The 27,477-nt window shown below is 40.5% G+C and overlaps 1 protein-coding gene across 6 annotated transcripts; it reads left to right on the top strand.

The window, feature by feature from the left end:
- TMPO (thymopoietin) lies at nt 1-27,477 on the top strand. 6 transcript variants are annotated; one of them, XM_084810211.1, is made up of 9 exons: nt 1-471; nt 10,510-10,636; nt 13,597-13,755; nt 15,718-15,818; nt 19,094-19,213; nt 19,318-19,413; nt 19,839-19,949; nt 20,813-20,907; nt 25,979-27,477. In XM_084810211.1, exons 1-9 carry the CDS (start codon nt 217-219, stop codon nt 26,274-26,276), a joined length of 1,362 nt encoding a protein of 453 aa, XP_084666337.1. In that variant the 5' UTR covers nt 1-216; the 3' UTR covers nt 26,277-27,477. The 6 variants fall into 6 exon arrangements, with proteins under 6 accessions (XP_084666337.1, XP_084666336.1, XP_084666335.1 ...); XM_084810210.1 differs by having other exon boundaries at nt 19,836-19,949; XM_084810209.1 differs by having other exon boundaries at nt 19,318-19,437.

Below are 27,477 nucleotides of genomic sequence, written 5' to 3'. Positions count from 1 at the left end.
GTTGCGAGCGCTGTGAAGGAGTTGGGTACGTTGAGCGCTGGCGGATTGTCCCCCCTCCTTCTCTCTCTCTCTCTCTCTCTCTCTCTCTCTCTCTCTCTCGCCCCTCCTCTTCCTTCCTTCCTTCCTCCCCCCCTCCCTCCTCCCCCCCTGTCTTTGTTGGCGGTTCTCTCTCTCGCTGTCTCTTGGGAGGGCGGCGACAAGAGCCCGAGTCTGGCGATGCCCGAGTTCCTCGCGGATCCGTCGGTGCTCACCAAGGAGAAGCTGAAGAGCGAGTTGATCGCCAACAATGTGAGCCTGCCGGGCGGCGAGCAGCGCAAGGACGTGTACGTGCAGCTCTACCTTCAGCACCTCACCGCCCGCAACGCGCCCGGAGCTCCTTCGCAGCTAGACTTCTCCAGTGACGAGGAGCGGGAACCTACCCCGGTCGTCGCCAGGAACAGAGGCGGCGGCGCTACGGTCACCGTGGGCCGGGTAAGCACCGCCGCGTTCCTTTTCTTCCCCATTATGTAGTGCAGAAGCACGGTCCGTTCCCTTGTTACGCGGCCTTCAAGCGCTGAGGGGGCGGCGGAGTTTTCCCGCTTTCTCTCTGAGGGGGCGGCGCCATGTTTTGTCACCGACTGGCGCAGGGGAGCGGGGAGAGAGAGAGATGGTACCTGCGCGTGGGCAGAACCTCAATAAATCGCTTTCGGCTAGAGAGCCTGGCAGGAAGCCTGCAGGGTTTAGGGGAGGGGGGTGATGGGCTTCGGCGGACTGAAAAACGTAGCTCCGGCCCCGACAGCATTTAGTCACAAACGCACACTGGAAGCCGGGGATGGGGCCTCCGACTTGCGTCCCCGCTCCCCAACAGTCACCTGTCGTCCTTTGGCACGACAGATCGCTCTTCTGTAACGGGGATTCTCATAGCTTCGTTACAGAAGTTTAAACGTTGTGGGAGGCCTGCCAGGTGCAAGGGGGTTTCACTTCTGCATAATTTCAGGCTTGCAGCCACGTTGTGGTTCTTGGCTGTATCCCATACACTGTACTATACACCAGTCCGGTTGTATTCTCCACGGGAAAGACCCGTACCAGGCCTATGGCCGGTCCAAGTTATAATCCGAAGAACTGTTTACGAAGGAGCGCTGTCCCCTAATCAGTGGTTCTTCTGAGTAAACGTCTTTAAGATCCTGGTGCACGCGCTTGAAAGTTAGGTCGAAGCTGCTGAAGCTCCACTACGGGCACTAAAGTGGTTGGTTGTATAAAGATTCTTTTAAATATGCTTATTTAAAAGGCAATTGAAACGTTGTAAATGTGATTAATTTATTTGGACTCCTTTTCTGTTACTTTGGCCTGAGCAAGTTACTAGGACATGTTTTGTGTATTTTGTGTAGCTTAGAACTGCTGAAGGAAAGGTAGAATCTATTCTTGCTTCAGAGTAACATTTCCATGATTGTATTATTCTTTTTAAACTCTTTAACCATTTATCTGCAAATATCTATAGGCTCCTTTGCTGGCCATAGTATATATGTTTGTGGAGCTGTAGAAACAGAGTAACTGGTTATCTTGAGAGGTTAAGGCTAGAATCCTATACAAATTTATCTGGGAGTAAATTCCATTGAATTCAATGCAGCTTACTTCTGAGTAGGCGCATTTAGGATCTCACTGCGCGGTTTGCTTCACAATGTCCAGGGGTAACCTTTGCACATTGTGCTGCTTGTAACAGGTCAACAAATAACAAGTTATATTAAGTATAAGTTAAGGTGCAATCCTATAGGTGTTTAGATAGGAAAAAGTTCTACAAGTCCCAGTATTCCCCAGCCAGGCATGATGGCTGGGGAATGCTGGAACTTGTATGACTTTTTTCTGTCCAAACATGCGTAGGATTGTGCTCTTGATATACTAACAGTGACTTTATTAAAATTCTGAGTGCCCTACCCAGGTAGTGCATAGAGAAAATATGTACTTCAGTTCTGTGGAGGGAATCTGGATTCTCTGTCGTTAGAAAATAAATGGCTAAAGCTTCTTGTTTGAAAGTCTGCATGGCATGAGATCTTCGTCAACCAGGATATTTTTTTTAAAGGATATTAATTATAGACCACCAAGATATAGCATGCTATCAGCTATTTAACTTTGCTTTAGCTAAGATTCCATGATCCAGCTGATTGGCTCTTTGAGCATTCCGCTTCCAGTGGCTGTTGAATGCATGCTTATTCAGTGTAAATATATATATTCAAGCTAGTGATGTGCTAGATGCAAATGATGGCTTGTAGAAGAGCCAGTTACCTCCTGCCCCCCATAAGCCACCCACTGGGATAACTTGGATACAGAAGTGCAAATTTACATTGAATTATTACGTATCAGGAATTCTAACACAAAACCCTAAAATCAGCCAGCCAGACTAACACCAGGTCAAAGGCAATCAAGTAATAATCCTATTTTACAGTTGAGGAGCCCTGAGGCTGAGAGATAAGTAATAAGCAAAAGGTCAACCATGCCAGATAATATTCTTTAAAATTTCAAATTTACTTGCTGTTCAACTATTGGGAGTCAGAAACCTTTGCAGATCACTCATATCTACAAATAGATCTCAATCTACCTTCAGCCCACCTTTATAACATAATTGCCCTACAGCACTGATTGCTGAGGTTCAAGACTAGATTTAGCTAAGCTTCTGATTTAGTCCTGAACTTGCATGGTAGGTGTTTGTGTGAGGATATTATCTTCATATGCTGTATGGAAAGATGGGGGATGGGGAGAGATTGGGGTCAAGGAATGCACAAATACACAATCCCATTCTCACTCCAACCAGGATTGTATACGCCATTAAGGGCTCTCAACCTTTATAGCTGTAAGAGTCTTTAAGGGTACAATCCTATGCATATTTAGACAGAGAAAAGGCATTGCTGGCTGGGGCATGTTGGGAGTTGTAGGCCTTTTCTCTGTCTAAACATGCATAGGATTGTGCCCTAAAGGAGTCAAGGCCTTATCAGCCAGAGTTAAGTAGAAGGAATTAGGATAAGGGTTGCACACATCCTAATTCTTCCTTCCTCCATATACTGTACACCTGGTATGTCCAAGGCTGTGCCACAGCACTTGTGAGGTCATGTAGAAGTGCCAGTCAGGCTTCTCTGCTTAAAGCAAATTTGGTGTTCATATATTATAGAAGTAAGAGAGTTATGTGATAGAGCGGGAAAACTAGTATGCGCTTGGAGAGTATCTGCATACCATTCTATTTAAGGTCAACAACAACAAGTAGTGGATTTACTCTCCATCCACATCATGATATGATCCTTTGCAGGTATTGGTAATCAGTAAACGTGGTCACCAGTTGCCTTGTCTGTTGGCCAGTTGGGTATTGTCATGCTGAAATAGCTTAAAGACCAATCCCCCTATCAGATAAAGTCTACCTGCTATGAAGACTAGACCCAGATTTCTATGCTCCTTATGTACACTGTCTTCCAGTCTATGCACAACCTCTTTTTTGGCTAATACATTGTTGTCATGTTGGCATCTAATGTCTTGTTATTTCTCTGGAAGTATTGTAATTCCCCTGCCTTAAACATTGGTTATTACATTTCTACCCTGCATTATCTGTTCAGTAAGTCTCCTGAAGCAGTTTCCCCCATTTTTGACTGCAAGAGATGCTATGTTCTGCCAGAGGAAAAGCTATGTTTTGCTGTGTTTGGTGCCTCTTACTGGCTAATTGATGCAACTGCCAACAGCTCTAGAGTCTTCTTGCTAGGACTAATCTTGCTTGTTTGTACTATTTATTGCAGATTATAATAGTCATGGCTAAGAGAACAATCCTATATGAATCAATGGTCACCTCCGTCCACGGGGGCGACCACCTACCCAGTGCAGGGCGGGAGGAATGGTGAGTAGTGGATCTCCTCCTCGCTCTCCTTGCCCTGCTTTCGCGGCTAGACAGCCAATTTTGGCTGTCTAGTTGTGGGACCTCAGGGTGTGGGAAGCAGCGGCCGGATGACCCATAGGATGGGTCACACTGGCATTTCCAACCTCCTCACCCCGCCCTCGGGAATGCCCCGTTTTTGCTGCTGTTGTGAGCATGGAGCACGGGGCTGATCTATCCTGCCTACGAGGCAGTGCTGGAGGGGGTGGGGTCGGTTCCCAGGAACCAACCTATCCTATGGCCATCTAGCCGCTGACTAGCAGCCATAGGATTGTGCCCTTAGTCTAAATGCAAAAACAATGATTTAACAGATCTGTTTCTTACTACCCTTCTGTACTACTTGAAAACCTTTCTATAGAAAAGTAAACAGATATACTTGATCTGGAAGTTTTGAACTTCAAAAGTCATTTTACTTGTTTTCTTGCATCTTTCCCTCAGTCTAACACAGCTCTGATAACTGTTATGTGTAGTATTCTAAGAGCATGTATTTGAGGGCGCCTTTTGGTTTAGGAAGGAAGGATATAAATATATAAAATAAACATTTTGTGTTATAAGACCTTGCTTCAAGACTGGATTACTGCTATGCACTCAGTGTGGGGCTGCCCTTAAGGTTGCTCCGGAAGCTGGAGGTAGTGCAGAATGCAGCAGCTCAGCTGTTGTTGGGAGCTGCCCCTTTTCAGCATGTAACTCCTTTGCTGAGAGAACTGCACCGGCTGCCTATCCGCTACCAGGCCAGGTTTAAGGTTTTAGTACTAGTGTACAAAGCCCTAAACAACTTGGACCAGGATACATGAGGCCTGCCTGGTCACTGAGGTCATCGGAGGGCTTGTTCCTGGTGGTTCCACATGGACCTATGGCCTGATTGGTGTCCACCAGGAGAAGAGCCTTCAGTGTGGCAGCCCCCTTTCTTTGGAATTTCCTGCCCCGGGGGTCAGGCAGGCACCAATGCTCAAGTTCAGTGGCAGTGCTCAAATGATAGGGGAAAGGGTAGGGGGCTCTTAATTAAATTTACAAGATCCATACCCAGTCCTCTTCCAATTTTTGTCAAATAATGGCTCACCTGTAACCTTCTAAAAGCAGTAGCAAAGGTGGCCAGCCCCCCTCTTGTGTCCATGTAATTTGGGCACTATTCAAAGTCTGCCTTCAGAAGTTTGCAAGAGTTATTCCACCAAAGCTAGCCTCTTCCCCTGTCCTATGCAAGATCTCCCTAGAGATGTAACATTTCCAGAAATTTTGAAGCAATGGAAGGAAACCATTTTTTTCTGGTTGTTTTCAGGAAAAATTGAAAATTTTGGAAAAATTGAAAAATAAGCAATACTTATTTTTTTAGTGATCTTTACAGATCTAAAGTCACTTTGTTGCTTTAAGACAGCCTTCCCCAACCTGATGCCCCCTAGATAGTTTGGACTTCAGCTCCCATCAGCCTCAGGAAGCATAGCCAATGGTCAGGAATGCTGGGAACTGTAGTCTAAAACATCTGGAGGGCACCAGATTTCGGAGGGCTGCTTTAGGAACATAAAGCAGTCTTTCTGTTCCTAAAGTTATTTTATGTATGACTTAGTTTGCTCATAAAATTATCATTTAACTTTTAAAAGTAAATTTGGCTAGTAAATGTTTAATTATTGCCTGAATAGACTAGTACTACATTAAATTAGTGCTATAGCATCAGCAACACAAGACTCTAGAACAAAACCTAAGCTGTCAAGAATGCACATATACTGTCAAGAATGCGCAGTGGTGATGCTTCTCATATGTTGGGAAACTAAGCATAAATGTCTACCAGTAAAATATATTTTAGATTAATAATTTTGATAAGGAATGAAAAAACTAACTGTGCTTGGAATTTTACAGAGGATTAAAAAATACTTTTCCCCCATGGCTTTCTAGTCATTTTACATCTGTAGTCTTTCTATAAAAATATTCTTATTACATAGTTTTTAGAAATTATTTTTGGGAGGAGTAAAGGCTGAGTAACAATGTACTATTATTATTAATATATAAATATTTTGTCTTAAATATTAAAAGAAAATATTTCATAACCCAAAGCTGTTTAATTTTTCCAATTTTTCTGAAAAAACAAAAGCAGTCCTCCGGGAGAAAAACGGAAAAAACAGTTTTTTCCATAATTTTCCTGTTTTTTCTCGGGCCTTCATATCTTCCTAATACATATAAAGCTGCCGTCTTGTCTGTACCATCTGTATTAATCAGACACATGTGTAAACGGCATACATGCACCAGGATGGATGCAGCTTTTGGCAGAGCAGGTCTATACGGTTTGGTTGCCTGGGAAACCAGAACCCTTTTCTTGGTACACTAACTAGTCATGCATATGTGACTTAAGGTTTTTAAAAATAAAAATGAATGTCAAACTTCCAAGATCGCAAAGAAGAATAACCCGTGACTGGTATTCTTGGAGTTGTAATATGTGCAGTCACACAATCCATCCTGCTTGCTGTAGCTGATATTCATTCTTATTTCTTAAATGCCCTTTGCAGCACTTTGAAAGGACCACTAGGAAAAAACTGCACTGGAAGGCTGTTGTCCCATTTCACAAGGCATATGCAGATGGTGTATATCTCTTAATGAGTGGAGTGGATGTAAGCACCCATTTCCAGGTTAGAGTGTTAGCCAGATTAATGACGTTCAGGGCGCAATCCTATGGGGATAGGCAGCTGCCTTGGAACTCAGAGGCAACCACCTATCCATTGCAGGGCAGGAGAGGCATGGAGGGGATCGTTCCCTCTGCGCTTCTCCTGCCCTGCATTTGTGGCTAGGCAGCCGATTTCAGTTGTCTAGCCACGGGAAGGTGGAGCAGGGAAGGAGGCTGCTGGGTGACATATAGAATGTGTCGTACTGGCATTTCTGCCTTCCCCGCCCCGGAACACCCCATTTCAGCCACTCCGCACTCCTCTTCCGAGTGCGAGGTTGGTTCCCGGAAAACCACATATCCTATTGCCATCTAGCCGCTGACTAGCGGCCATAGTATCCACCCCGCATCTGTGCAATCACACGTAGGGGTTCAGCTTTTGGAACCTTTCTATAGCCAATAGAAGTGCTTCTCTTTTTATAATTGCATAAGTATATCACTAAACTACTTCAATAAAAATGGCAAATTAAAAAACACTGATTTGAAATTAGAGCTGTCAGTTTCATCCAGAAAAAAAGTATTTGCTGTTTTTACCAGTTAAAATGAAATGTGCCTCTTCCAAAACATCAATATAGGTACCTATTGGAGGAATTGTAATGTCTCTTACAATTCAATAAATAAAAGATACTAGTCATTGTTAGGCCATATTTAACATGCATGCATATGCACACATACACATTTCTTAATATGCTAATACACCAGAAGCAAAATAGTCTAAAAATAAATCAATATGTGATTGATTTATTTTTAAATCACCTTTGTGATTGGGCACCTTTGTGGTGCCCAATAATTGATCAACTAGGGCTGCAGTGCTATGCACGCTTACTTGTAAGTCCCATTGTTCCGACTTATGAGTAAATATGCACAGGAATAGCCTGCATTGCTTGAATTTATTGAGGCTATGATACTTACTTGTGAGTACGATCCATTAATCATAGTGGAACTTTCTTTTGAAGTATAAACAGAAACAAGATTATGCTGTTAGATCTCTACAGCCATATTATACAGTAGGTGATAGCAAAGAAATGTTTCTCTGTAAGTGCTGGTAGTCCTGAGGATAATTGCCAGAAGGCATTTGAGGCCAGGAGCTTAACAGGACTTGAGAAAGGATTGGGCTGCTTAAATGTTTACAGCTAAAGTAAGCAGAGAAAAATGGAGAAAACAACCCTGCTTGCTCCAGGTGAATGAAATGGCCAAATATTTTCTTGTCCAGATACGTTTTTTTTAATTTATATATATGTATGTATGTATGTATGCAATGAATATGAACTTGAGCATGCTCGGGGAGAGAGCGCAGGACAGGAAGGCCTGGCGTGCTATGGTCCATGGGGTCACGAAGAGTCGGACACGACTGAACAACAAATATATATATATGTATGTATGTCCCAAAATTATATTTGGCATAGATTACTATTGATGGCAGATTTTCACCTGAACCTACATAAATCAAATATCTGTCTTTTTTCCTTAGTTAACATGTAACAGAATGTGTCATTTTACAGTTGCTTATCACTACTACATGCAGATATCTGAAACTGCACAGACTCAAATAATTTCACCTCCATTTTCTATGAGGCTGTAGAAATACTTGAGTTGTCACTTGATTTATGCTGTTTCTCAAACCATTTAACTTGGAAATAGTCCTAGAGTAATCTCCTCTGGCAATAGCGAGTAAAAGAGGACTGTGTCATTAGATTGTAACATGTGGCCTTGCTTGTAAGTCCACAAAAGTTACTAGCCCAAGTTGGACAAATAAGGCAAAATGGAGGGGAGGGAGTATAGTTTGACAAAGAGGGACAAGATGGTTGGTAATTAATAACTGATAGCAGACAGTGGGATGTAATGTAAATGTTACAGTGAATGTCAGCTTTTCCATGCAAATGTTGATGCGCCCAATTAAACTTTGTGAATGTTAGCATTCACCAATGCTAACGTTTGGTTGTACATCCAACAACCCTGCTTGTTGGATGGTCACTGGAAATGCTGATCACCCCATTTTGGTGATTAGACTACATCTCTAAGTATTCACAGAATTTATTGGGGACTGACAACATTCATATATGTGTACTGACAGTCACTGGATTTCATGTATGTGTACTGACAGTCATTCACTATAATTCATATAATGGTCTTATTTTGCAGCTTTAATAACTTGACTTAATCCGCATATATTACTTGGACAATATTAGCTTGAAATAATTAATTTTGGATATTGTCATGGCCCTCCTTTTCTTAGGGATTTTTTTCACAGAGGAAATTTCGCAAAAAGAAATGAAGAATTCGACAGCTGATTTGGGGGAGGGGGAACAAAAAAAAATGGGTTTGATTTCTGAAATGCTGGTTGTAACTGCTCATTTAGGAAAAGAACCACTGATAGAATTATGTGAACTGCTGATCGCAGTGTGCTTCGTTAATGATAGAATACTTTGGGATTTAGCCATCTTCTGCGCTCTGTAACTTGTACTAGAAAGAGTAATTTAAGACACAGGTTGGCATCCCCATGTTGAAAGCTACCACATCAGGAAGTTGAATAGATTAGAAGCTTTGCACACATGGGAAGCTTCTGATGTTTGAAAGCATTCCCACACATATTTAGAAGTGACACAATGAGCCTGTTCGCACTTCACAACAACCCACCTTGACTCAACTTGCCCATGGAGGCTGTTGCATTGTGTCGGGCTCCCAGGGGTGCCATTTTTGCATGGCGACTGGCTTGTAATATGTTGTTTGCATGACTCGATAAACCAAGTGCCCACAGGTGCCATGCAAAAATGGTGGCTGCAGGCGCCTAACACAGCACAACATGCCCCATTGGTAAATTGAGCCACAGTGGGCTTGTGTTGTGTGAACCAGGTCACTCAGTCTTCAACAAACCCAGTTATCAACAGGCCAGGGGCAAGAGAGTGTTTGATCTTGGCAAGCAAGAATGCTCAGAAGCTGCATGTAGTAGCTAAATTAAGCTGCCAGAAAATCCTGGAGTAGATTTTTGGTAGAGAGTCTGTGTTCTCTAGTAGCGAGTGTCATCAGCACAGGTTTCTACCCTTTCCCCTCTTCCCTTTCTGGGAATATTGCAGATTTGACTGGTGAAGGGGGGGTGGGGGCATTGCCACACCATTTTCAGTTTCTCTCCTATGCTGCTGAATTTCTCTCCTACATGTACACAGCAGCTTCCCCAACACAGTCCCTTTGCTTCCCACCCTGAGTGCTTGTCTCTTAATTCCAGTTGCAGGTGAATTCTTTTTTAAGAAGGAAGGTTTGCTTTGTAAATTAACTGATTGGATGGGAGAAGGCAGAGGATAATTTAATACCTCCTTTTTACTTCCCTTAGGCTTTCTCTGTTTCCCAGCCCCATTTGTAACTGATTTCTTTCTTCCCCCTCCCCTTTTCCACACCAGAAAAAAGACCAACTGCCATTGTGTCTGAGATTAATTAAGATAAGAAACAAAACAGCAACAATGAAAGACTGGGTTGTGATGAAGGAAGAAAAATCTGGTGTGGATTTCTTTGAGAGAGAAGGAAAAACAGTGTCTCCTATTTATATAGTGCCATCTTTGTACAAGGCCTAGGAATTAATAATTAATTTCAGGCAATGCAGAAAAGATAATGCTAGTAATGGTTCAGAAAAGACTTTGAAGAACTGTGTTTTGAGGAAAGATTTGAAGAACGAGGGGCAGACTATTCCTGATATAGGGAAGGACATGAAAGAAGGCAGGAGCTAGAGAAGGGAACAAAGGAGATAGGAGTTTTCAAAGTAAAATTGGATTGAAAATGTAGCAAAAGTAGGTGCCTTACTCCCTGTTTTGTTCCAGTAGATCAGTGCATCGGAACACAAGAGGTAGATTCTATTGATGTTTTATTATTATTTGCTTCTCATGCGTATGTAATTCTCTAAGAAATATTTACTTAGTAGTGTAATTATACATTTAACAACCCTTCTATAATACTGGTAAAACTTTGGCTATTTATGTATTCACAGAAAGCAACAAAGAAAACAGACAAACCAAGGCCCGAAGAGCAGGATGATATAGATGTAACAGAACTCAGTAACGAGGAACTCAAAGATCAACTTCTGAGATGTGGTGTAAATCCAGGTCCTATTGTGGGTAGGTGAAGCATCACACGAATAATGCGTTTAAAAAAAAAAAAAGTCAAAGAGATGTAGAAGGGAGAGAAACTGCATTCTGTATATACTTATAGCTACTTCAGAGGGTGAAATACAGAGCTTTGCACAGTTGCATATTAAGCTTGTTTATGTTCATTTCCTTGGTGTTAGTAACCATGCAACCCCACTACCTATGGCAGAACTAGGATTGCTTTGCCTCAGCACTACAGTGCTCTCCGTTAACTTGGCTGCTGGCAGGGTGCAGAAGTGCATAAACTTTTGGTCATGGAGGGTGTAGGCAAATATTTGTCACCTCAAATCATTCTGCATGGTGCCAAGAACTATTGTCAATTAGCAGAGTGCAAAAAAAAGTAGCTGATGGTAGGGAAAGTGGAAGGAAAAGGAAGAGGGGCAGACCAAGGGCAAGGTGGATGGATGATATTCTGGAGGTGACAGACTCGACCTTGGGGGAGCTGGGGGTGGCAACAGCGTGGGCTGGTCCATGAAGTCACGAAGAGTCGGAAGCGACTGACCGAATAAACAACAACAAACAAAAGTTGCTTTCTTGAATCATTCATCAGGGTATAAACAAAGGCTCTCACATGATTCAGCAATGAGAAATTAGCATAATTGCATAAAGATGGTGCCACTATGAAATTACTAGTGACTGTAGTTGCAGATAGCAAGTTACAATTGCTACATAGGCTATAAAATATGCTACTAGCACTTTGTTCTATGCTCATCTAAGCAGTTGTCTCATTGGCTGCTAGAGCACCTCATGACATACTTAATAATAGGTCTGTTGAAGTGCGATTTGCCTGGCCTCGGCCTCCCCAAATCACCCACCCCTGCAAATTGCAACCTTGGTTATACATTGCATATATGAACAAATGCTACTTCTGTAAAAAGTCAGTGTAAAAGAATGAAATGTTCAGCCATTTTGTGTTTGTTCTTAGTTGCAAAATGCTTTCTGCTTATGACAGTTGGTTATTTGAAGTTTAGAGGTCTTTCAAAAGGTCATAGAAGGTACAACAGGTCAGCACAGGAAATGGTAAGTTAAGCGAGAGAAAGCAATCTAGTTACTACAGGGAACATAGCCACTCAGAAGGGGAGGTAGATTTTTGCTAAGAGGTTGGGAGAGGGAATTGCAATAGTGTGTATAAGTGAACCTGGCAAGCAGTCAGGCAGTTCTGATTTCTAGTTCCTGAAGAAAGAAGCCAGAACAGAGAAGGTTGCAGAAGAGGTAGATTCCAGAGACAAAAGAAGTTGAGCTGAAAATAAGAAACCTGGTAGCTGCCAAATGACTAGGATGAACTGAAGGAAAGTGTTTTATTGCTAGGACTTGACTTAAGTAGGGGAACAATCTATATACAGTTTAGATAAAAGCATTTTTTCATGTTTTCATGGCCTAATTTAAAACTTTTAGTAAAAACTAAATTTGTTCGTTGTTTAATTTGGCCTTGATTTTCATCCCACACCTACCTTCCCACTCTACATGGTACAGAGAGTTGTCAGAATCAGTAAAAAAAAAGGGGGGGGGAGTCCATACGAGACACCATAGTTACGCAGGATAAAGGCAGCAGCCAGAAAACTAAAGACATTCACTTGATGGCAGCAGTGAAGACAACAGGAGGGGAAAGGCGAATAAGAGACTACATTTATTTGATTTGCTCCGCTCTCTCATTGTACAGACTACAGCTCGGGCTGTGAGAGTTTGAATTTTGTATCTTTATGCCTTTGTACTGCAGCCAAATCAGGCTTTTTCAGGTACTTGCAACTATGTTTCTTTGTAAATAAGTGCCACTGAGGGACAAAGCATATGCTATGTTAAAGACACTTTAAACAAACATGCTTAACCTGCCCAATTTTGAAGAAAAAGGAGCTGTACATGGCCTTATGTCTTGCAGAAAATCCCCCCTCCCCCCGCTAACCATTGCTATTTACCACAAAGGAAGGCAAGTTGTCAGAGAGAAACTGGCACAGGGCCCTGATCCAGATAAAAGTGGCCAGCTTAAGCATGCATTTTAAAAATCATGTTTAGGGCACATTTGTATGGGGATGCCCACAAGCCTCTGAACTTGGAGGCTTATGGGCATCCTGTGCAGAGCAGGAAGAGCGGTGGCGGTGATCTTCTCCTACAGGTTCCTCCAGCTCTGCATTTTGGCTACACAGGCTTTTTCACCCATCTAGCTGGGCAGAACAGGAGGGAAGGAGGATGGGGAGGCCTTGGGATATGTTGTATCCTGGTGTTAGATAAAAATAGTCCTTGCTTTCGGTTTAGAAGCAAAGGATGCCAGGCAGGCAGCAGTGGATCCAACACTATTTTATTGAAACGTTTTGCAAAACGGGTGCAGAGCAGTCTGGACCTCGAGACACGTGTGCAAAAGCCTTTTATACCATATTGCTTCTATTGTTCTTACCAGTAACCAATGAAACAGTTAGTACATCGGCTCACCAAGTCAATAGCCAATAAACAGTCAGTATCAGCTTACCAAACTGTTAGTCATGAGCATGTCAGTATGATTTTCTTTTTGCTCTGCCTACATTTTTCGCCACTCGGGCTTTTATGTAACTTGAGACGCCAACAGTTACGGAGTCTCTTTTTCTAACACTGGCTTCCCCAGTCTCCTCCCCTCCCTGCCAATTGGCATGCCCCCTTTACCCCCTCCAAGGTCACCAGCATGGTTCTCTCCACACTGGCTGCAAGGGGGCAGGGAGTGCGGATTCCTGGATCTGCGGTCAGAGCCGTGTCTCTGACTGTGGATCCAGGAATTGTAGGATTCCTTAGCTTGAAAACCTACTGAGCACATACACCTCAACATGTTTAGACATCTGCAGTCTACTGTCTGCTTATCTGGATGACTGGTAGAACAAAGTAAAATGCAATAATTTCTTGTCATCTTGAATATAGGAACTTCTTGTCCATCCTAACATACACATTTTTTTCTTGCTCTGCTGCAGCTACTACAAGGAAGCTGTATGAGAAGAAACTACTGAAGTTGAAAGAACCAGGCCAAGAGCTAAGTTCTTTCATACCTACACCAACAGTTTCTTCATCTGCAGAAAACAATAAGCAGAACGGAAATGATGAGTCTGATCAATATAGCGACAACGAAGAAGGTAAAGAAGATAAAACATGAGGCTGAATAGCTTTGAAATCTAGGGAGCTGTTGAGACATTTATTTTACCTTGCATGTATGTACAGTGAGACTGGGAGCAGTGGACTTGCATGTTTCTCCTCCACTTGCCTTGCTTACCATGGGTTGCCTCCAGACTTAGTCATACTTGGAGTACACCCATTGAAATTGATGGGACAGTTGGTCATGATGAACTGAAGTCCTATTTATTGATTTCAGTGCGACCAAGTGTGAATCCAACCCTATGTGTAGATGATAATGCATAACCTGAGAGATCTTATGTTCCAATATAGGATCTCTAGATTTGGGCATTACATTCTACAAGGGACATGGAGAACTGGAAAGGATGGGGAGGAGAAAAAATGTACACACCTGAGATGTTTACCTGATCTTGCTGGGCTGAGGCAAAAAGGGGAATATAATGTGAGAATATCATGTAGGATTGAGGAGTACTTTGTATGATAAATCTGACACAGCATTTTAGCTGTTTCTGTGGGATCACGATATACATGCATTAGTGTCCTCACCACTTTTTAGGTCCTGGGTAAGTTCAGGCTCTCCTTCAGTAGTCTCCCTATTAGAACAGTACCCATGGGTAGTATCCAATGTTAATCCTGCAGAGAATATACCCACTGAAATGAATGAGACTCAAGTTAGTCATGACTAACTGAATTCATTTCAATTGGTGTACTCTATCTAGGACTGACACTGGATACTACCCCATATTTTCAACCTTGCGCTATTTATTAGAACACTTGCAATTAAGAGACCAACAGCACAATCGTGTTCATGTTTTCTCAGAATTAAATCTCACTGTATTCAGGAGGGTTTACTCCTTAGATTAAGTAGTCTAATTCACTTAATAAACTAGATCATAATAATATTAGATTTAAAATATATATATATATATATATATATATACACATACATACATACAGTAATGAGTGATCATTTTTAATGCAAATAAATCAGTGTATAACAATTCCTCATTTTACATAAAAGATTAGCTTCTGTTTTAAAAAAAATAGAATGGCACTTAAGACAAGATTCATATTAAGAAATTGCCTTTACCAGTTATGTCTTGGTTTGGTATAAGGGGAAAATGGATTAAATATTTTGGCTCATTCAATTTTAGGGCAAAGCCCCTTCGCTAAAATAAGGGAAATATTCACGAGTATTCTTAACATCTGGCAGCAAGCATTGTCTGATGCCACAGGGAGAATATGCAATGGTTAATATAGTCAGAGTCTCAGTTAAAAAACATAAACATACGCTGTAGTTGTATGTGTAAGATTTGCTCTAGGTATGATGACTTAAGACTCGCATTGCCAACTACTGGGACAATAATACTCTGGAAGTGAAAGGGCTGCTTCTGTAGGTTGGCATCTGTACCATCAGTATGTCTTTCAATCCATTTGCAGCTCCTTAGCCACCTCAACAACCCACCCTTGCCAGGTTCACACAAACTATAGCATGCCCCCACTGCGGTCAAATATCCAAAATGACAGCCAAAATGACAGCTGCTGCTGTGACGAGAAACCCCATGGGGAAATTCATCCATGCTAGCTTGTTACATGTGAATTGGGCCAATTAAATGAATTTGAGCATGCTTGAAAATATGTCAGATTCCCAGGAGCAAGCCTGCACAAAATGGGGCGGAGGGTGGGAAGTTGGTGGGAGGACAGATAGAAGAGCTCAGACTGCTGATGATTTAAAAAAAAATATTTTTGAAATTCTTCCATTCAGAGAAGGTGTGTTTAAACAGTTCCAAATACAAACAGAGTTTACCAGGGAATTTAAACATCCCCTACCAACTTTCAGCCTCTAGCATAATTTTCTAAAATAGTGTTTAGATAACTCTTAATTTTTTTTTTAGTAGAAATAGCTTTTATATAATACTGGAATTCTCAGGTGCAAAAGAATAATAGATGACATTTATTCATAGATCCTAGAGCAGAATTCAAACTTGAGAAGCGGGAACCACTGAAGGGTAAAACAAAGGCTCCAGTAACACTCAAACAAAGAAGAATTGCTGAACATAACCAGGTACCATAATAATTTTCTTACCAACAACTCTTACATAAAATGGCAGATGTCTGTCTTAAAAAGTTGACATATTAACACTAGCTTATTCTTACGGTACTGTAAGCAATAACATAGATTATTTATCACAAGCTACAATAAATATTGTTTATCACAAGCTACTAAATTGCATTCTTTGTAATGCTAAATATTCAATACTGTATAGCGATGGAAAGTAGCATTTTCCCTTACTCTTCAGCAAAAAAAGTTGGGAATCTGAAAGAAATGGAATTATAGCAGATTCTAGTGTTCTCCAGCTAACAATTTTTGGGGGAGTGAAAAGGGGGCGTGTAGAAAGCGCCAAAATATTTTTGACACCACCCCCCACCCCCCCCCCCAGTTAACTCTTTTCATGCTAGTTTGGTGCTTTGATGCCCTTTTTGGTTGAAATAGTCCTTCCTAATAGTGACATCCTATAACCAACTACAAATGGCAAACAAAGCTTGTTCAAAGCAAGGACTGTAATAAAAGGACTAAACTAGCTTCATTTGCCCTCAGTGCCATTGTCGGTAAATCTGGCTGCATGACAACTTCACTGTTAGTAAAAGGGCTATTCAAATGAAAATGGTTCCAAAGCAGCAGCTGATGGGGGGAGGGGGAGAAGCTCCCAGTGATGCACTGCTACCACCTGAATGCAGATAAAGAGGACAAGGTGATCCAGAACTTCCTTAATTTCGAGGAGGTGTGCCTTTTCTCTGCAACACCCCCATGAAAAAGAAATAACTGAAAAAGCTCTTCCCCCTCAGTCACCAAAAAGTAAAGGTACATTTTAAGGGAGGGTTGTCCTTATAAAATCTCTCCCCCCCCCCCCCGCTTTTTTTTTTAGTTCAGTATTGTTAATGTGTATTGAGTGCAGTGCAAGCCCATATATAGCTCGCTATAGCTAGCTAAATACCATAGTTGATACTGCTTTAATTGTTGGCAGTATATACCAAAGTGGTGCAAATTGTCCAGATTTGTTGAACAGAGAGAATGAACTACTTGCAGGAGGAATAGTTATGGGAATATTTGGGGGGCATATTCCTGAGAATCTGTATTATGTGGAGGAAATAGATATGTGATGAAATAATATTTCTAAAAAATAGTGTTGTACGTGTATAATTGCCCAATTTATTCCTTTTTTTGATTTTGATAAATTATTTCAGAGATTTATTATTACTGGCCTCCTAGATCTCTGAAGTAATGTCACAAGTTGCAGTCTTATACACTGGGATTGCAGCCTGAGACAGTCCCATTGAACTCCTATGAACTCAACAGAGCTTGCTTCTGAGTAGAAACTTACAGGATTGCACTGTCAGTTTACTGAGGGAGCAATCCTATGTCCCCTAGATAGCGCCTGTGGGGACATAGGATTGTTTGGTTTCTGGGCTCTGAGGTTGGAAATAGGGCTCCAACCTCGGAGCCCAGAAACTGCGCTCTCCATCCCTTACCCCTCAGAGCCAGCACAGTTCAAAAATGGAGTGCAGAGACAGGAAAAGGGGGCATAGGAAACAATGCTTTCTATGGCTGCCCCAGCCTCCTTCCCTCCCCCTCCGAAGTGTCACTGCTAGATGGGCAAAATTGCTCATCTAGCAGAAATACAGGACAGCTGGAGAGCAGAAGTGGAGATCACCTCTGCGCTCCAGCTGCCCTGCGCTGGCTACTCAGCAGCCTCCAAGTTTGGAGGCTGCTGACTATCTTCATAGGATTGTGCCCTAATTGTATTTGGGGGTGTACACACATTTGAGCTCCATTCTTAAGACTACTTAGGGATTAGATCTCTATGCAACTAGAACTATCTTTTCTAATTCTGAGATTAAATATTTAAAATACTAAAGTTCAGTTGTAAAACTGATGCGTATGTCTAGACTTAAAAGAAATTAAAAATTCTGTTACTGATCAAGTATTACAAAAAAATATTTTTTAAAAATTATCACAATAACGGAAAAGCTTCAACATCAAAGGCATTTTTTTTTAAAAACCTATCTTATGTAGATCATGCATTCATGAATATACAGAAAAACTGACATCTGAGAACAAATATTTTTCATTAAAGAAAAAATGCCATAACACTGTCGTGAAACTTTATTCCGAAAATGCAAGCACTCTACATTTCTGTATGAATTTATTTTGTGTAGCAAGTCCATCCTGAATTCTCTAGCAGTATTCCAAATACTGTAAAACCATTCCAGATGGGCAGTGGAATTTATTTCTTCCTGTAGTAAGCTATAGCTGTATTGGCTGCTATTAATCAACTGCCATCGTGAAATCTATATAAGTCAGAGGAACAATATAAGGTACAAACAAACTTTCCTATGCTATCTGACTTTTTTCCACACTTCAGATTTTAGAATTCAACTGTTTTATTTCTGTAGGGGTCACTTCTTATATTTTATTCCAAGTGGTAATTCTGCTTCTGTGTAATTATTGTTCCCTGGCCTGCCTATCACATACTCTGCTGGCATCTGTTAACCATTTTTATATCTAATAGATTCTATTAAGCTATCAACCAGAAAATGGTTATGTTTGCGAGGTTGTTTATTACATTTTTATACCACCCAATAGCCAAAGCTCTCATCCTTATTTAATCTTTTCACTTTCTGTATACTAAAACATCCAGCTACTTCTCACAAAATTAAAGTTTTAGTCCTCAACATACTAGAGAGTAAATCCCATTGAACTTGGTCATTTTGGTATTCCGTAATAACTCTCCCATCAAGATTCTGGCCTGGCATGTCACTAATACCTATATGTTTTCCAGTTTGTTTTCATTCTGTATTTTAATCATTTTTTCTAGATAGCCAATAAAAGCTAATGCAGCTTTTTGCTATAGGCTTCATTTAGAACAGTGGTGGGCAACATGTGGCTCATGGGCAACATGTGGCTCATGGGCCACAAGTGGGCCTTGGCTGCCTTTTTGGTGGCTCACCCCTACCCGCTAGAAATTGCCCACCTCTGAGATTGCAGTTTGTTCTGTATTTTGATTTTCAAACAATAAATGAACAGCATTGAATGGTTTAAGTGTGGAATAAAGTAAATCTATTCTGGTACTTAAGAGCTGGCCTTTAGAGCAGGTATGTTTTTCTTAGCTAGCTGACTCTGATGTGTTATTTTAAGGAGTAATATACCATAGATGCGATGTGCGGTATCTAAATGTTTCTCTGTAAATTGCATGCGGGATACAGTGGCATTAGGTGGGGATCATCTGGTGTAGGTATACAGCATTCATATGCTTGCTAATATGTTTGATGCTTAAATAGAACTATTCTCAGGATGGAGTTACTGAGACATTCTGGAGCAGTGGATCTTCAAAAAGTGGACTTCTGCAGGCAGTTTCTAGGGAATCTGCAAGAGTATCAAGAAGGACACCAAGGAAAAGGGTGATGCAAGGCTAATTTGCAATTAGACTTTTATTTTCCACATTCTCAGGGCCCTAGTAACAACTGTACACTTATTTTTTATGTTTTTGTTTTTAAACAAACAGGTTGAAACTACAGTACCGTTGCCAGTACATGATGCAGTAATATCACAGAGTACTCCCATAGCTGATACTGTAGTGGCTTCAAGCAACAACACCCTAGTAAATATATTGAATTTGCAAGAGGTGGTATTCTATAATCTTCCTCCTCCTGGAAAAACTTTGATTAAACCTAATTTCTTGAAAAAACAAAAAATGTGGGCTTTTTAAAAAACGCTATTGCTCATCAATCTGATGCAAACTAAGAGCAAGTAAATACAGTAGGAACCATATTGAACTAGACCCCCTGAAAGCTTCTCTTCCCATACGTGCCAGAAATTGCTTTTGCTTAAATGCATGGGGGGGGGGGGGCTGTAAATAGTACAGCAGCTGTTTTCCTTCCACTTGATATATCATTTTATTCTAAAATCACTATACACAAATGTATGAGGGTTGGCTTCTCATTTGTAAAGCTACCTGGCTTGGTTAAGATTTTTCTTGCTGTTTCCTCTGTTAATTCTGAGTCTGAACAATTTGAATTTCAGCAGGTTGTCAATAGGGTGCCTGGAAATGTCAAGCATGCAGATCCTATACTGTCAATCAGTGACTTCTCAGAGTTGCCCAGAAGAACATCAAAGAAACCATTGATGACAGCTGAAGTAAATGACTTAAACTTAGATTGGTAGACAGAAAGGGGAGGAGGGTGAACTCTTTTTATATATAATATTTTGCTTTTAACTTGGAGATACTATGCTAATTCACTCACTTTCCTGGCTTCAAATTATAGTGTACTTCGGGTGCTATTTTTGCATGTGTTTGGCAAACAGGTATTTGGGATATCTAAAGATCTTAACAATTCATCTAACTTTTAGCACGTTAAATGTGATTTTTGGAACTAAATTCATATAATCATTAGCTAAGCAGATCTAAAGTAGTTCTGTTAGGTAAAGAAAAAAGAATCAAGCTTCTCTATCATGTGTGTCAATTGTTACTTTGATTACAAATAGAATTTGAGGTCTCACTGCAAATGTGTGTTAACTGTTAAAAATAGGATTCAGCTGTACTGACAGCATTTACACTTTTCACCAAGAGGAAATGGAAAATCTTTATAAAATTGCTCATCATGTTGGTCATATTCAATAGCCATGTGATAAATTCAGTTACAATAGAAGTGGTGACAGTGCCTTTTGAAGTCTTCATTTATTAGGATAGTCTTTGTTACATAACATTGTGCTTCAGGTTGAAGGAACAAAATGATGGTACTGAAGATACCTGGACTCAATAAAGGGCCAAACACATCAAAGTAACCAAACTTTAATCAACAGCTAAACTCCAGGAATGAATCTTCTTAAATTTCACTGATGTACCAAATACCCTTCCAAATCACACAGGAACATGGCTGCGCTCTCGCGCACGTGCTCTCTCTCTCTCTCTCTCTCTCTCTCTCTCTCTCTCTCTCTCATACAGCTTTCTGATGTAATTTATAAAGACTATAATTCTTTCCTTGTCTAACTATGTATAGGTGATGGAGAAAATTTCTACAGAGGAAAGAAGAGTAGAAAGGGATATTCTTAAAGAAATGTTCCCGTATGAAGCATCAACACCTACAGGAATTAGGTATTTCTGGATGTAATTGTGTTCTGTAAAATGCAATGATCAAGTATTTTCAGGCTTTAGAACTGCTCTTAAGCCACTGATCTTGGCAGCACAACTTTGTGCATTTGGTTCTATTATCAACATTTTTGAAAATCAGTTTTATAGGAGTGTTAAGGATTCTTTTCAGATGCAATAAATAAGTCTTCCAGTTTTTTTATGCTCTTTAATAACAGCTAGAAAGACTGGTTTTCAATATATCCAGACTTCTTTCAAAGTTTATTTATCTTTATTATCTAAATTGGTATTTTTAGAAGTAGCTCACATGTTGAAGTACTTGTCCATTTCCAAAAACACACTGATACCACACAATCAGGACTTCTCTTGTTCTAGAATTTGGGTAATTCTTTAGAGATACCTAGCTCAAAAGTCTCTGTGGCATTGACTTCCTTGATTAAGTTGCTAGTTTGGGGCAGAATCCAATGGTGATTGCCCATGTGCAGCCAGCCCCACCGATTCTAAGGTGACCGAACAACCTTAGTGGAAGAGAACTGAACTCTGTTGAAATAGATGAGTGGTTGTTGGCATATCATGCGCAATTCTTTGGGTTGCTAAATTTAATTACTGCAGCCTTCCTCAACCTGGTACCTTCCAGATATGTTAGACTGGGAGATGTTGGGAGTTGTAGTTCAACACATCCGGGGGGCACCAGGTTGGGGAAAGCTGAATTAGTGTATCAGTTTTCAGTACCTTTGCTTTTTTCTTACATTTAACAATATGAGGGAAGTACATGCTATAGTCCTTAAATACTTTTGCAAGTATTCCAATACAAAATTCTACATAATACAACATCTAAATCACATTTAGTGTGCTTTAATTTTTTCATCAAATATTTCAGGTTAAATACTTGTGTATTCGGACAAAAAAAATAATGAGGTACTTCTTTAGCTTTGTTTACTAAATACAAGTAAAATAAACATGCTAAATTAGATCACTCTCTAGGGCATCAGAAAACATTCCAATGCAAACTGAAAACTTTCCAATGCAAATGATCCTATGAAAATTAGCCTAATCCAGCATTTTCCAGAAAACCCACTTCACTGCCTTGATGAAGGAGCTTTTGGTTCTGAAACGTGTTGGGTTAAATAAAAAAGGTTTTCATTGGCACCTTTAAGAATATGTTGTCTTTTCTTCTGATCTGTCTAAAAAAGTGTGCCTTTTAATGGTTGTATGCAAAGCCACTTCATTGCTGCACTGCAGATGGATGGGGATAAAAGAGGACAGAACTGCATCTTGGTCAGAGCAGCTTTTAAACTAAACCCTGGGGGAAAGCCAACAGGAGCTGGGAAGCATTCGGTTCCATTTAAAATCATCTCAAAGGGATGAAGATGAAAATGTTTTTGATTGCCCAAATGTGGAAGGGGAGGAAATAGGCTAGGAGTACATGACAGAACATAATAGCCAATCAAAGGGGCCAACATCCCATAGCAAAAGATGCACATGCCAGAAGCATCTGGGGAGGGATACCATGTATAGGTGTTTTAATGCAAATACTAGAAGCCTCCCAGCCAAAATGGGAGAATTGGAGTGCTTGATTTTAAAGGAAAACCTGGATATAGTGGGCATTACAGAAACCTGGTGGAATGGAGAGAATCAGAGGGATACGGTCATCTCTGGATATAAACTCTATAGGAAGGACAGGGAAGGGCGTACTAGGGGAGGTGTTGCTTCATACGTCAAAGAGGGCATAGTGTCAAGCGGACTAGAACACCTGAAAGGGGTAGGCTCTTCCACAGAATCACTGTGGGTGACAATACCAGGCTCCAAAACTAATTTAGTGCTAGGAACATGCTATTGTCCCTCAGACCAGAATGCTCAGAGTGACCTTGAGATGGAAAACAAAATCAGGGAGGCCTCCAAAGAAAGTGTTATAATAATGGGTGACTTAAATTACCCCCACATTGATTGGATAAATGCATGTTGCAGCCACGAAAAAAGAGGTTAAATCTCTCGATGCCCTAAACAATTGTGCCCTAGAACAGTTTGTCATGGAAGTGATCAGAGGGGAGGCGAGCTTGTACTTAATCCTAAGTGGTGTTGCCCAGGATCTAGTACGAGATGTAAATGTTGTTGAACCACTTGGAAACAGTGATCACGGTGCTATCAGTTTATATATATTTAAGTGGAAAATTGCCCAGGAAGTCCAACACAGTCACATTTAACTTCAAAAGAGGAAACTTCTCTAAAATGAGAGAAGTGGTGAAAAGTAAGTTAAAAAGGGGAGTCAAAAGGATTAAATGCTTCGAGGAATGCTTGGAGATTACTGAAAACCACAAAAATAGAAGCCCAGCTAAAATGCATACCACAGGTTAGGAAAGGTAGCGCCAAGTCCAAGAGGTCACTGGCATGGTTAACGAGCAGTGTTAAGGGAGCTATTAGAGAAAAGAGAGCTTCCTTCAGAAAATGGAAGTCTTGCCCAAGTGAGGAAAACAAAAGGGAGCACAGGCTTGCACAAAGGCAATGCAAGCAGACAATTAAGAGTTTCAAAAAAGCATTTTGAAGAGCACATTGCTAACATCATCACGGCCAACAATAAAAAATTCTTTAAATATATCGGAAGCAGAAAACCAGCTAGGGAGGCAGTTGGACCATTGGATGACAATGGAGTTAAAGGAGTTCTGAAGGAGGACAAGGAGATTGCAGAGAAGCTGAATGAATTCTTTTCATCTGTCTTCACTGCAGAAGATATGGGACAAATACCTGTACCTGAACTGATGTTTTCAGGAAGGGAGTCTGAGGAACTGAGACAAATAGTGGTGACAAAAGATGAAGTTCTCAACCTCATTGATAAATTCAAAGCAGATAAATCACTGGGCCCAGATGGTATCCATCCTAGAGTTCTCAAGGAACTGAAATGTGAAGTTGCTGATCTTCTAACCAAAATATGCAGCGTGTCCTTAAAATCAGACTCTATACCAGAGGACTGGAAGATGGCCAATGTAACACCAATATCCAAAATGGGATCCAGGAAATTACAGGCCCGTTAGCTTAACATCTGTTCTGGTAAATTGGTTGAAGGCATTATTAAAGATAAAATTAGTAAACATATAGAAGGACAAGCCCTGCTGAAAAAGAATCAGCATGGCTTCTTCAAAGTTGAGTCTCACTAACCTTTTAGAGTTCTTTGAGAGTATCAGTAAACATGTAGACAGGGTTGATCTGATAGACATCATTTACTTGGACTTCCAAAAGGCTTTTGACAAAGTCCCTCGCCGAAGACTCCTGAGCAAACCTAGCAGTCATGGAATAAGAGGACAATTCCTCTTATGGATCAGTAACTGGTTAAAGAACAGAAAGAGAGTAGGAATAAATGGTAAATTCTCCCAATGGAGGGAAGTAAATAGTGGTGTCCCACTCCTGAATTAGGAGTGAGCAGTGAAGTAGGCAAGTTTGTGGATGACACCAAATTATTTAGGGTGGTTAAAACAAAAAGGGAGTATGAACAGCTCCAAAAAGCTCTCTCCAAACTGGGAGAATGGGCATCTAAATGGCAAATGTGGTTTAGTGTAAGCAAGTGTAAAGTGATGCACATTACGGCAAAAAATCCCAACTTCAAGTATAGCCTGGTGGGATCTGAGCTAACAGTGACTGGCCAGGAAAGAGATCTTGGGGTTGTGGTGGACAGCTCAATGAAGATGTCAGTCCAGTGTGCGGCCGCTGTAAAAAAGGCAAACTCCATCTTAGGCATAATTAGAAAAGGAATTTAGAAGAAAACTGCCAAACTCATACTGCCCCTATACAAATCTGTGGTGCGGCCACACTTGGAAAACTGTGTACAGTTCTGGTCACCACATCTAAAAAAAAGATATCGTAGAGCTGGAAAAAGTGCAGAAAAGGGCAACTAAAATGATCAAGGGTTCTGGAGCATCTCCCCTATGGGAGAAGGTTACAACAACTGGGATTGTTTACCTTGGAAGAAAGGAGGGTAAGGGGAGACACAATAGAAGTGTACACAATTATGCATGGTGTGGAGAATGTGGATAGGGAGACATTTTTCTCCCTCTCTCAAAATACTAGAACCTGGGGTCATCTTATGAAGCTGATTGGTGGGAGATGCAAGACAGATAAAAGGGAAGTACTTCTTCACACAGCGCATAGTGAGACTATGGAATTTGCTACCACAGGATGTAGTGATGGCCACCAATTTGGATAGCTTTAAAAGGGGGCTGGACAAACACATGGAGGAGAAGGCTATCAATGGTTACTAGTCCTGATGGGTATGTGCTACCTCCAGAACCAGAGACAGTGAGCCTTTGTACAGCAGTTACTGGGGAACATGGGTGGGAGGGTGCTGTTGCACTCATGCCCAGCTTGTAGGTTCCCGGTCGGCAGCTGGTTGGCCGCTGTGTGAACAGAATGCTGGACTAGATGGGCCCCTGGTCTGATCCAGCATGGCTCTTATGTTCTTACGGTCCAAAGTTAGCAAAGTGAATTCTTAAACTAAAGATAGCTTTTAGTACCATCTTGTCAAAGTTAAAAGGTCATTGATCTGCAAAGAAGAAGGGACCTAACATTTAGAAAAGCAAAAACATACATTTGATGGAACTTTGATGCCTGCAATCCGTTTCTAGTTTCAATAAACCACCTCTGATTGGTGCAATTGGAGATTGTCAATTTGATGTGCGAACCTGGACTGATGGGTTGCTTGGGTACTAAACAACCCAGCAGTTAATCCATGGTTTGTTGCTGGATCAACCATTGGGTTGTTTAGCCCCTAAACAACCTATCAGTCTGCATTTGCACGTCACGCTGACAACAATCAACCTGATCAGAGGTTGTTTGCAATATGTAGAAGTGGCTAGTGCGCATCCCAGCAAACAGTGGGTTAATTAACACATGGTTTGCCCCCGTGATGTGCGAACTACATTAAATATTGTAGTTTCTAGTAAGTTACGACGTGGCTAACTTCAGTGAGTGAAAAGCCTTGTCCATCTTCACTGAACTTTCTAAAACTATGAGCACGAGATGCCTACTTCCCTTTCTTAACTGAAGTGTATATTCCCCTTAAATAAACATATTCCTTCTTAATTAACAGTGCTAGCTGCCGCAGACCAATCAAAGGAGCTGCTGGTCGACCTATAGAGCTCAGTGACTTCCGACTGGAGGAGACCTATTCATCAAAATATATCCCCAAATATGTTGCCTCAGCAGATATCAAACCAGAGAAATCAACAATTAAAAAACGCTCCATTCCTTTGTGGATAAAAATTCTGCTCTTCGTTGTTGCTGCTGTCTTCTTATTTTTGGTCTATCAGTCTATGGAAACCAACCAAGGAAATCCGTTCTCCCAATTCCTTAATATAAATAGTAATCCACAACAAAAGACAGATTGAGCATTTATTTGTATGGCACACACAACTTGGTCTCCTGTTTTTAACTGTAGAGATGACTTCATCCTTCCTCATCTGTTCAGAGACTGCATACAGATAACAGCAACATGAGAATTTGAAAAGTGAAATAAACAAGACAGTAAATGGACATCACTAACTTTTGTCATAATTAGGAGATCACTTTGTGCCATAAGTAATATTTTTAGATCTCTCTGGAACTTCTTGTAGGATTTATTTTTTTAATGTGGACATCATTACATTCATGTGAGATTGTATATTTGTTTTTGCAAGCTTGGAAGCTCAAAAGGGGCAAAAGTGATAGTAAAATGTGAAGGTGTGTTTAAATGTTTTTACTTTATACTAAAAAGATGCTGTACTGAAATTTTCTCAACTTTGCCTATTGTACCTAGAGATGAAAGAGCTAAGATAATAAAGGGAAATGCATTTTTGGATGTATTTGCTGAAACTGCAGCTAAGTTTAGTGAATTGTAGTTTTAATGGGAAATTCAGCATTTTTTCTGTAGAATACTGTAACATCTTAATAAAGAAACTGTAAACCTATTGTATACATTTTTGTATCTGTCTTAGTTTTAATTGTAGTAACTCCATTTAAGCTTATCCTCTATTTTTAATCATAGTTATCTATTTTAGTGCTTAATCCTATAATTGCTGATCTAATTGGCAATAGGTATCCTTAGAATAAAACTTATTTATTAGTAAAATGGTGTGAAATAAAAGTTACATCAAATAAGTTGAATTAATTTTTTTACTGAATTAATGTTAAATCATTAACTGCAGACTTAAATTTTGAGTCTTGGTACAGAAGGGTTATGTTCTCCAGCAAAACCTATTCTATTTTTGCATAGGTGAATTGAATGTCATGTTTTTATTTTTAAAATGTCCAATGGTCTTTTGTTTGAAGCATCAATGTTCATATTCCACAACTTTTCATTCTTATGGTATTCAACGGGCATTTGTTACTCATGTGATAAACTAAGATTAAAGTGTGCTGCCCCAGGATGCAGCTATTTTAGTCTGCCATAATTCATTCTCAGTTGCTTTTTCCAATCAAATAACTTTGATTCATTTTTACTAAATGTGGATTATTACATATATAAAGTGAATGTATCAATTTGCAGCACATATGAGATCTTATTACTGCATATTCTATACAAAATTGCAATAAACTTATTTTTAACCTTAA

This window comes from Heloderma suspectum, chromosome 7 (genome assembly GCF_057233095.1).
Source record: "Heloderma suspectum isolate Gila_16-S chromosome 7, 16-S_ref, whole genome shotgun sequence".
NCBI classification, from domain to species: Eukaryota; Metazoa; Chordata; class Lepidosauria; order Squamata; family Helodermatidae; genus Heloderma; species Heloderma suspectum.
Note: the sequence above shows the minus strand (reverse complement) of the source record. Positions and strands in the feature narration are given on the sequence as shown.